Source organism: Hylobates moloch, unplaced genomic scaffold, assembly GCF_009828535.3.
Source record: "Hylobates moloch isolate HMO894 unplaced genomic scaffold, HMol_V3 SCAFFOLD_20, whole genome shotgun sequence".
Lineage (NCBI taxonomy): Eukaryota > Metazoa > Chordata > Mammalia > Primates > Hylobatidae > Hylobates > Hylobates moloch.
The window spans coordinates 54,268,870-54,281,015 of record NW_026652295.1 but is presented as its reverse complement, the minus strand read 5'-3'; the positions used below and the strand labels follow the sequence as shown (position 1 = coordinate 54,281,015).

At 38.1% G+C, this 12,146-nt stretch overlaps 1 protein-coding gene across 23 annotated transcripts in view; it reads left to right on the top strand.

The window, feature by feature from the left end:
- Positions 1-12,146, top strand: part of DST (dystonin) — a 495,141-nt gene that overhangs the window by 300,812 nt on the left and 182,183 nt on the right. For all 23 annotated transcript variants that reach the window (XM_032140288.2, XM_032140274.2, XM_032140272.2 and 20 more), the window contains 3 exons: positions 7,060-7,172; positions 7,272-7,378; positions 9,604-9,723. In XM_032140288.2, coding sequence (XP_031996179.1) covers positions 7,060-7,172; positions 7,272-7,378; positions 9,604-9,723 — 340 coding nt within the window. The remainder of the gene's footprint in view (positions 1-7,059; positions 7,173-7,271; positions 7,379-9,603; positions 9,724-12,146) is intronic.

Here is a 12,146-nt window from a genome sequence, read left to right as displayed (position 1 = left end):
GCAAATTAGGACTAAATCACAGGACACCTGACTCACAGCTCTGTGCTTTGTGTGTGTGTTACACCTCAATTTAGGCTTTTCTCTCAAATGTGTAAAAACTGTTTTTTAAATATTTAAGTAATTCCTAGCTACTCGGGAGGCTGGGCTGAGGCAGGAGAATCACTTGAACCCAGGAGGCAGGGGTTGCAGTGAGCCGAGATTGCGCCACTGTACTCCAGCCTGGTGACAGAGTGAGACTCCATCTCAAAAAAAAAGAATTATGGCCAGGCGCAGCGGCTCATGCCTATAATACCAGCAGTTGGGGAGGCCCAGGCGAGTGGATCACTTGAGGTCAGGGGTTTGAGACCAGCCTGGCCAACATGGCAAAACCCCGTCTCTACTAAAAATACAAAAATTAGCTGGGCATGGTGGTGGGTGCCTGTAATCCCAGCTACTTGGGAGGCTGAGGCAGGAGAATCGCTAGAACCCGGGAAGCTGAGGTTGCAGTGAGCTGAGATTGCACCACTGCACTCCAGCCTGGGTGACAGAGTGAGGCTCTTGTCTCAAAAAAAAATAAAAATAAAATAAAAAAATTGGATTGTGATAAGGTGCATAAAATTTACCATCTTAATCAGTTTTAAGTTGATAGTTAAGTGGCATTAAGTGCATTTACTTTGTTGTACAACCATCACCGCCATCCATCTCCAGAGCTCTTTTCATCCAGTGTAACTGAAGCTCTGTACCCATGAAACTCTAATTCCCCATTTCTCTCTCCCCCAACTCGTTGACAACCACCATTCTTCTTTCTGTCTTGTCTTTCCATTTTAAACTGAGGAACGAAACTGTGGTCCAGTGTTTTTTCATGTGATCAAATATCTCAAGTCACAAAGTTTAGGTGGGTTTTTTATTCTGATTAAAAAAAAAAATATGTGACCAAATGCTATCTTTTCCAGGCTTCATTATTTTACAGTGTACTCCAGAGTTGGGCAGACATAAAATGACATGCCCACCCTCCCTCCTTGCTAACATTTAAATGTGTTCTTTTCTTGTATATTTAATAAAAATAAACACTGAAAAAGAGTTAAAAGGTTCACTGTCTCTTGCTGAGGGCATCAGGCAGTAGCTTGTTTCTGCTTGTGGATGCTTTTGTTTGTGTCGTTATATAATTGCCTGATGACATTGTGGATGTTTTTCCCCAATACAAAATGCTTATAATCTCGAAAGGAAATTAAATAATTATTAGAAACAAGGGTTTTTAATGTGGTTTAGTTATCAGGCTTGCCTGATAAGAATCACCTGAGGGAGGGGGAGAAACTTGTTAAAATGCAAATAACCAGGCCTTTCTATTCTTAATCTGCATTAGGACCCAAGTGTGGGAAACATTGGTATAGGATGCATGGATGAGTTCTGTTTTGGTAATAATCTGGAACTTCAGCATGTTTCTTAGGATTTATTTTTTCTGAGTATGTCAACACACACACATACATATACATACACATTATTGTGTTTCTTTATGGGGGTTACCAATATCATTATCATTTCGCCCAGTAGTAGAAGTATAATTTGTTCTATATTTTCTTTATTATGTATTCTCAGCTTCATATTGGATGTTACTGTTTAGTTAGTTCTCAGTTTATGATACCAGGCTATTGCAGAGAAGAAATCAGGCTCTGTAGTCAGACCGACCTGGGTTGAAACCCTGATTGCCACTTACCAGATTTGTGTTCTTGGTCAAGTTATATAACTTCCTTAGGCTTTGGTGTTTTTCCATCTGTAAATTCAGGATAATAACACAACCTACTGCATAGGATCATTGAGATGATTAAGTGAGATAATGCTTTAAGTCCTTTAATGCATTGCCTGCCACATAGTAGGTATCAGTATTTACTAGTCCTGTTGTTGTTTTGTGATTGTTATTACTTTATAAGGTATCCCAGCTGGCAACATTATCAGAAGCTGAAGCTGAGGGCACATGAGAGCATAAGAAGGGAGGAGAACCTGGAAGCAGCAACGTGTGCTTTTTGAAACTTTTATACTTCACTGCTGTTTGTTGTCCTCACTTCGTGCCCACTTTCCAAATTGTTTTTTAGGAGAGACAAAGCCTTTAGGACACCTCGAAAGGGTGTGTGCTTGTTTAGGATATGGGGAAGCTATGACATTGTACCCTGGTCCATGTGGATTTTGATAAGGATTCCAAAACTTGGCTGGAAGCCATAGATGGTGGTTTTGTCAGTAGAAATTAGTGAAAAGAAAAGGAACAAGGCTAGGATGGAAAATATCTCCAGGAATTTGAAACACGGGTATGTCCCAGTCTCCATAGCTCGTGTTTTTCTTTATTATTTATTTAATCCTCTCATGTTTTAAGCATTATGCTAGATATTGAGGATATAAACATGGACAAAACACAGGCTCTGCCTTCAGGAAGCCCATGGTTCAATATGAGAGATAGGCAGATATATAGTTATGAAAAATGTGGTAAATACAGAAATGAAGATAACAGACGGCATTTGGGAACAGAGGAAAGTACTTCCTGGAGGAAATGATGGTGGAACCGAGTCTGCTGAAAGAATTTGAGTTGGCCAGGTAATGTCATGTACGGGGGTGAGATATGCAGTGGACATTTCTTGAGCAAATAAAAGAGTCAGGAAAAACCTGACATGTTTCTGCTTTTGTCCTGGGAAATGGGCTTTGCTCCTCTCCTTACCCCCAAGACTTATGAAAGGGAAATTTCTCAAACATAGGAAAGCAGATGCAGGGTAGCCAGAACCTTACTGTGTGTATCCACATGAATAATTATTGAGTGCCAGCTGAAAGCCAGCACAACCTAACAGACTCTATGAATTTAAGTCACTTTATTTTTTCATCCTTAAAAAAATTCCCGATTTGGACTGTGGCCATTGATATTTCCCATATGTGTCTTTTCAGCTATTGTCACATTTTTGGTTCGGGATTTGGTAAAGTTGTGTCTGCACTAAAGCACTCTTCTCTTAGCTGGCATTTTTCTCTTTCTTTTAGTTAACTTTAATTAGTGTTTCGTCTGCCATGTTTCTAAGTACTTCCTTTCCAAGTACTTTGATGTTGTTTCATGCTCCTTGCAGTTGACTGTATTGGTGTTTGCCATGATATATTGTGGAAGCCTTCAGTAGTCTGTTGTGCTAATCTTTTTTTTTTTTTTTTGAGGTAAAGTCTCGCTCTGTCGCCCAGGCTGGGGTGCAATGGAGCGATCTCAGCTTACTGCAACCTCCGCCTCTCGGGTTCCAGTGATTCTCCTGCTCAGCCTCCCGAGTAGCTGGGGTTACAGGCACCCGCCACTATGCCCGGCTAATTTTTGTATTTTTGGTAGAGGCGGGGTTTCACCATGTTGGCCAGGCTGGTCTGGAATTCCTGACCTCAGGTGAGCCGCCCGTCTTGGCCTCCAAAAGTGCTGGGATTGCAGGCATGAGCCACTGCGCCCAGCCTGTTGTGCTAATCTTTAGCCATTTATAACACTGTAGGAGTCATATGTTCCTGCAGAATCCTATCTAATTCTCATGTGAGCTAATGTATTAATAAAGTTTTGGAGTACTGAAATGTTACCTTTGAGGTATCTATGCCAAAAAAATCTCTCATACAATTTTTATGTTCAGCTAGCTTTGGCTACTTGTTAATGTAGGTAGTGATATCCTTATACTATATCCATATATATACACCTATCTATACATAAATGCCAACATACTTGTATAAGTATATGTGCATGTGGAGATATATATATATATATATATATATAGGCTAGGGGAGATTGCTCTTTTAAGATGGGTGTTGTATGAAAGATAAACATTACTTTTGTCCAAAATTATTTTGTATTATGACAATAGCATTTTTTTATACCTCCCTGCCCTTTATTTTTAAACAAATTCAGGGCACCATGCTTGCATATAAGTGATTTGCAATTTTTAGTCTCACTTCCAATTTCATTTTAAGGCCTTTTCTTGGTTTTATACTAATTTAAAGTTTGTGCTATCTTGCATTTTCTTTGTAAGCTATTTTTAATTGCTTATGAAAGAAAATCTGGGATATAAACATGTTTAAAGATTATAATGTGTGATGATTAGGTCATTTTGAAACATTAACATTATCATAGAATAATAAAAAAGTTAAGAGAATGGCCTTTTTTTCCCATAAAAAGACTAGCATTTATTACTTTAAGTGGCAAAGGATCACATTATATGATTTTGAAAAGTTTCCATAAAACAGGCAAGTTACAATAGTTAATGTTCAACTATATAAAATATAACATGAGAACGTGGTCACTATAATATAGTCTAATGCTCTTTGGTTAGTCAAACCTAAGATGGAAATGACATTTCCTGTTAACATTCCACAAAAAGATGTTACAAAGAAATGAAACCTTTAGAACGAAAGTAAGTATCTTCTATGTGTGAAAAATAAATGAAGTTTTTAAAGGTTGTGTTATCCCAGTGAGACTATGAAGAAAGAAGGTGGTGGACAGGACACGCACAGCACAGGCGTCTTCTGGATGCTTCAGGCAGGGAGAGGAAAGACAGATTTGAAAGTCAAAGGGACCACCACTCTGTTAGGATATGAGCTAAGGGAGGAATAGCATTTTAAATTTTATAGGCTATTACTTTTTCATAGTGGTTTTTTGTGCTTTTTTGAGATGGAGTTTCGCTCTTGTTGTCCAGGCTGGAGTGCAGTGGCATGATCTCGGCTCACTGCACCCTCCGCCTCCTGGGTTCAAACGATCCTCCTGCCTCAGCCTCCCCAGTAGCTGGGATTACAGGCGCCTGCCATCATGCCTGGCTAATTTTTGCATTTTTGGTAGAGACAGGGTTTCGCCATGTTGGTCAGGCTGGTGTCAAACTCCAGACCTCAGGTGATCTGCCGTCTTCAGCCTCCCAAATGCTGGGATTACAGGTATGAGCCACCGCACCCAGCTTTGTAGTGGTTTTAAAAGTTTTCCCTTTTCCCATTTTTGTTTAACTAAATTTCTTTATCTGCTGTCTTTTAGTGGAGGAAAACCATTCAGTTTTTGTTCCATTAAAGTGTTAAACATCAGGATAAAAAGATGACTTACTCAGACTCATTGTATTCTACAGCTGCTTTTGTGTTGAAATGACTGTGTCATTCTGAAGGAAGTTTTATGTTTTATTCTCTTAGTTGAAAAACTTGATTCTTCAATGACTTTATTCATTCCCTCTGGGATTACTCAGTGTTTACTTTGTTTGCTAATGGCAGGGTTCTCATAATAACATGCCATGTCTTGTTCTGAGATTTGGCAGACTTAGAAAGTCTGTTTTTTATTTCCCCAAAAGGTGCAAATTTTACAGAAACAAAACAATTTTTTAATGAAAGAACTTCAGATATTTGTTTTTGTCTAGACTGCTATACGTACCTGTTTAATAATCTTGAGGTTGGCAGATTCTTCAGTATGTTTCTATGTGAATAAAAAATGTTATTTTTAGAAGTCTGTCATTTACTTCCATAGTTGTCAGTGGATTTATTGTTCCTATAATAATCGTAGGGTCACTTTTGAGTGATCATATTGGTGGCAGGTTGAAAACATTAAAGGATTTCCTAATAATTTCCTGGAATATGAGCATGTAGGTGATGGTAACCACATTCTCAGGTTATGAACAATGCAAAGTGATATGAAAGTAAAAGATTTTCTTGAAAGGTCTGTTTTCTCACCATAAAAAAGAGTACAAATTGCCACTTACCTTTCTAATATTAATGATATATTTTCAAACAGCTTTTCATATAAGCAGCCTGCCAAGTAGTATACAAAATAATTTGCATTTCATTTCTCCCACACTACCTTGGAGCCCTCCCACTCTTTCTGTGGTTCCCCAAATGATTATTTTGAGCAAACAGGAATGCTTGTGGAGCTTGTAGAGAGCCTTTCTTTGTAAGTTATCAACAGGTTCTTACTCAGTGATTTTTTTGGGTGGTGAGTACCACTCTTTTTGAAGGCTTTCCTGTTTCCACATTGTTCTGGTAGTCTTTCAATGCTTTGTTTTTGAGATCCAAGTTTCCTGACTGGCTTCTAGCCTTGAGTGAAGTCTCCAATGTCCATATTTTGCCACTTTATCTACAAGAAGCATTTGAGGAATCTTTTCCTCTCTCACGTAGATAGAGCTAGCTTTAAAGTTTCTGCATGGTTTAGGGTGTTATGTAAATCTCACAAATTAGAAAGATATGAAGTCTGGGATGTGTGACTGCGTGTGTGTGTGGGGGGGCACATGCACATGTGTGCTCGTGAAAACAAACTATTGCTTATTTTAGACATTCATTTATGATTCAGATTACTAAGGAACCAACCTACTTACCAACTTATCAGTAGATATTTGTTGAGTGTGTACTATATATCATTCTTTATTACAGAAGGATAAAATACAAAATTTTCTTAATACATAGTACTTGCTATCTTGGAGTTGACGGTTTGGGAGAAACAACATATACATGTACACGAACCAGTGAATTAAGAGGGCAAGGAAGTCTAAGATTACCCTACGTGCCATATCGTGGGGTGCAGGCTGGAAGTATGAGTTCAGGGAACAGAGACAGAAATAAGGGCTAGGAAGATCAGCCAGGCCCCACAGAGGAGGTGGAGCTTGATCTCTCCTTGGAAGAATGACTAGGATTATAGAAGACAAAGATGATGTGAAAGGGTGTGGTGCAATGGGGAGGCCATGGACACAGCATTGAATTAAGCTACAAGCTTTTTGTCTTTGAGGAAAAACACTGACAGGATGCTGGTTGGATTGGAAAGGTGCTGTTGGAGTAGCTTGAATCAGATGAATAGGACAAATACTCATGTATATTCTGACTATGATATATTTGTAGACTTTGTTGAAATTTATATATGTTCAAATTGTTGTATTTTCATTGTTACATTTGCTGTTGATACAGAAGTTTCTGAGATAAGTGGACAATGTTAAATGTTTGATGAAAGTCTCTGCATTTTAACGCAGGCTTGGTGTTAATATTAGCAGATGTTGTTATGTAAATGGAAACCTATATAAATGTAATGTTGAATTGGCACATGAGAAAACCTAATTAACACAGTGAATTTTTTCCTAGGCCGGACCTGATAGATATGAATACTGTTGCTGTTCAAAGCAACCTTGCAAATTTAGAGCATGCTTTTTACGTAGCAGAAAAAATTGGTGTTATAAGACTTCTGGACCCTGAAGGTGAGTTGTTTTCTTGATTACATGTGGACTGGCATGAAAGTCTGATCAAAAGTAATTTATCAACATTGTGAAATAATTAATTTATGTTGCTGTTTTTAGATGTCGATGTCTCCTCACCTGATGAAAAATCAGTAATAACTTATGTGTCATCTCTCTATGATGCATTTCCTAAAGTCCCTGAAGGTGGGGAAGGCATTGGTGCAAATGTGAGTGTTGATTTTTCCACACCGGAAGCTGTTGATTCAGTAATGACCAATTGACTGCATTTATTGATAATGGTTTTTGCAGTTTTTGAATGTTGAATATATTTTAAAGAATTTGAGTTAATATGCTGTTTGATGAATTGATATTCTATGTATTTCATGACATTATTCTACCATTAAATTTAAAGTATAACTCATTAAAACTTTTGTGTCATAAATAAAAGAGGCTATTTATAGTTACTGTTCATCTTATAAATAAAAGGTTTAACTTTCTGAAATTTAGAGTTTTCCATTTTTAGCTGGGTGCTGTTTTACATTGCTGTATTTGCTATTCTTTTGTATGTATAGAATATCTCACTTTTGAAAACAATTTCAAATTCGTTACCTCATACGATTCTATGAAATAAGTTGGCTAGGTAACATTTTTGTGATTTAAAGGACTCCAGAGGAAAATTATTGGATTTGGCCAAATTAGCAGAGCCAGTGAGTAAGCAGGGAAAGGTCCCTGACACATAGCTTTGGGCTCTTCGTTAGTCTACTATTTCTTAAAGATTTGTGTAACTCACTTCAGTGATGCTTTTTTTTTTTCCTCCGGTGGTTATGCTAACAAGTGCTTATGCATTTCTGGAAGAGAACAGGAAGCCCTGTATGTGTCACGTATTTGGGGATGATCCTCTTCACTTGGATTTCTGCCTTCCTCTTTGCAGATACCTTTTTCCCCCTACATTACTTTGAAGATTTAGGAGCTCATCTTGGATTAGCTCCCTTGCATTAGGAGCTCCCTTTTCTGATTGCTTCTGTCAGTTCTCTGTGCTGTTTCTAGACCTGTTTCCATATTCTTCCTCAGGTTCTTCTTTCCAAAGGCTTCATGCTCTGTGGGTCCCTGAGTAGCCTGTTCCCATGCTCACCCCGGTGATTCAATGTTGAGCGTTGCTTCAGAATGTTTCTTTTGGCCATCTCTTGCTGCTGCTTCTCACCACCTCCATGCTGATCCTGCTGCCTATTACTGCAGAACTAGGCTGATAGCTTTCTTACAGCTTTCTGTCTCCATTTTGTTCTTCTTCCCACTGCCTCTACACACTGTTGCCAAATTAATCTGTCTAAAACCTGATGTCTTTAGCTTGAAAATTTTCAGTGTCTACATATTCCTTGCAGAGTTAAATGCAATCTAGATATTCTGACATTTAAAACTGCAAATATTTATTCTGTTTACCTACATGTTTTAGCTATGATTTCCCAATATAACTGTTTACTGGTAGCCAGGGCATTTCCATGTCAATGTCCTGACTCACTTGGGACTCCCATTTTATCCACTCTTTCAGCGCCCCCACTCACCTCCCCCCGCCAATAATTACTTACTGGTCATTGCACAACATCTCAGATACTGCCTTTCCCAAGAAGCCTTTAGAAACTATTTTAAGGCACAGATATGCTTGCCTGATTCTTACCTCAACTAGCATGTACTACCCGTTTCAGTTATTTCAACATTTCAACACTTAATTAAATACTGCTCTTCATTTTGCCTGTTTATATTACGTATCTCTCTTGCCTCTGCATTTAGACAGTAACTCCTTGACAATAGGTATTATATCTTAAAGTATTTTTTTTATTATAACACTCAACACAACCTTTGAACATAATAATAAGCATTCATCAAATAATTAAACAGAGCAGTTGGCAGCCTTCCAGTTTCCTCCATTTTTAAGGAGTTTGCCTACTGAGTACTTGGATAATCCCACCGTATACATTTCCTGTAGTTTAGGTACATATCTGGTTTCCTACATATTGGGTAAGTCTCTTGAGTTTCAGATACATAGTAGATTTAGATCTAAAATAGTTGGCAAAGATGGCAACTAACTTGGCTTATGCAAGTTGTTACTGCCCCATCTTGAGCCCTGGTAAACACCCCAAATTGACTTTGGATTTTTTCTGCTGTGCTTAGATTGAGCCTCAAAAGCCTTCTAAATACAATACCCCAGGCAGCCACTTTCTTTGGATCAGAATTGGCACTCAAAAGGCTAGTGTTGGTGGCCAAATGTTGATAGCAAATTTTAAAGGTGTTTATGTGACAGGGATTGGGGCTGGGTGAAAGTAAGAAAACATTTAGCTGGTTCTGTCTGTCAGGCTTCAAATACGTACATTTACAGAATGACTTCTGACTAAATTGTCTTAGATATGAATGTTATTATCTACAGATGTGAACCTTTTCTATCATTTGATTGTTCTAGGATGTTGAAGTCAAATGGATTGAATACCAGAATATGGTGAACTACCTCATCCAATGGATTAGACACCATGTGACCACAATGTCTGAGAGAACATTTCCTAATAATCCTGTAGAACTGAAGGTCAGTGTCACTGTAGAAATTACATAGGATTGATTCAATTGTAAACCCTTAAGTAATGCTATAATAATTCTGTAATTTTAGAAGTTCAACAAAAGTTGCCCTTGGAAAGCCATTAATAAGTAGGCAAAATTTTTATTACTCATTTCTCTTATTATATAGAGAAAATGGAGGTAATACATTAACAATTAAAAGAGATTAGCTGTAGTCACTCAGCTTTGGTTGAGAGGTTAAAGGTTTAATTTGAGAGAGTCTCTGAAACTGACATTGTCAAATTGATTTTAGTACATGGGAAATGCTTGGAGCCCCCAATATGGCTTGAGGTAGAAGGGCCTCTGGGAAGTACATACAAGTGTGGCACTGGATTGGTGGTGTGCCTGTGGTTGAGCCCTGTTAAAAACTGCTTCTTTTGTGCAGGAAGCATCTTTTGTGCAGGAAGAGGTACACACTGTATTTCACCATGAATTTGAAAATACATGTCTGACTTCCAGTATAAGTGAATTCATGATTTAGTAAAACATTTGCTAATACTGAAAAACTTAGGGCAAGCTTTTGAGGCAAAGACATTGCAGATATAAAAGCCATTATAGGCCGGGTGCGGTGGGTCACACCTGTAATCCCAGCACTTTGGGAGGCCAAGGTGGGTGGATCACCTGAGGTCAGGAGTTTGAGACCAGCCTGGCTAACATGGTAAAATCCCATCTCTATTAAAAATACAAAAATCAGCCTGGCGTGGTGGCACACAGTTGTAATCCCAGTTACTCAGGAGGCTGAGGCAGGAGAGTCGCTTGAACCTGGGAGGTGGAGGTTGCAGTAAGCCAAGATCGCATCACTGGGAGGTGGAGGTTGCAGTAAGCCAAGATCGCATCACTGGGAGGTGGAGGTTGCAGTAAGCCAAGATCACATCACTGCACTCCATCCTGGGCGAGAGAGCAAGACTCCATCTCAAAAAAAGAAAAAAAAAAAAAAAACCGTTATAAAAAGCCATTATAAATATGTAAACTTATTAAAAAGTACGTTGTCTCATTTGTATATTTGGTTTTATAATAGTAAAGTGGTCTACTTTATTTCTAGAAGCTGATAATGCGAATATTGCCTACAAAGCCTTAATTCTTTGGTTTGTAAGCTTTATTTTCGTGATCAAACTGGGATAGAAAAACTGTAATAACCCAGGGTGAGCTCCATTAGAGTTATTCATTGTGCTCCTGCATCCGTACAAAACATCTGTGGAACAGCTTTCATTCTCATTGCCACGGGGAGTTTGTCCTTGGCACGAAATTACTTGGCATCTGATGATATGATACTTTTTAAGTGTTCTCAAGCTGTTTGTGTGATGTTTCCCTACATGGACGTGTAATTTTCCAGGGCAGGAAAACTTTTCCCTACAACGACCATGTGGTGCCATGAACAGTGTTTAGCACACAGGAGTATTCGGTGCTTAATGACCAACAGACGTCCTGAAACGTTGCATTCTGATTTCAAAACAATTTTCAGATTTCATGTTCAAATACACTTATTTCCAAATGGATTTCTGTCATCCAGACCCTTGGATGAATTGTACTGGCTTCTGATTAGTGTAGATTCTTAGTTATAGAAGAAGTGATCAGAGTACTTGCTGATGACTAGAACAAGACATAGATTAGGAAAGAAAATACATCACGTGGAAATGCCAGATAATTGCATTAGCAGAACTTTGAATGGAATCCTTCAGAAATGTGTCATCCTAAAGATTTACAGGGTCTTGTTTTATAACTGCATGAATTAGAATGAAGTAATTAGTACATACTTATTAAATATGGAGATACATTATCTACATAATTTTTATGAAGGTCCCTTTTAATAAATACACTGTATTTAAGAGGTTCCCAAATTAATATATACAAACTAGATAGTAATTTAATTACACAGTTGAAACTTCTGTAATAATAGCCCCATCAACTAATAGCATCTACCTTCATTTGTTTAAAAAATCTTTTTAAATTGGCCAATAGGACATTGAAACCAAATTTTAGCCCTTTCTGCTAAGAAGTTTTTTTTTTTGAAGGATAGAGCCATGCAGTAGAAGAGAGTTTTTTTTATTCCTTTCTTTATGGGAATTGCTTCAAATTGTTTTTCCAAAGACTGAAAGCTAAAGTGCAGCATTTGGGAAGTGCATCTTTTAAAGGGTGTGTTTTCTTGTTTGGAGGATGAGAGATTTTTAGTAGAGCACTAGTAAACACTGCATGGTTTATTATTATCCAGATCCCCCTGTGGCGCTAAATCATGGCTCACATCAATAATTACACCCTCATCAAATTTTAGATAACCCACGTCACCAACTGGCTGGAAATTGGTATTGTCTTTGAGTGTCAGTTTAACAAAGGAATTCCACTGACTGCATATGATACAGTACATAACACTTGAAGTGGTGGCTTAGTGAGATAATG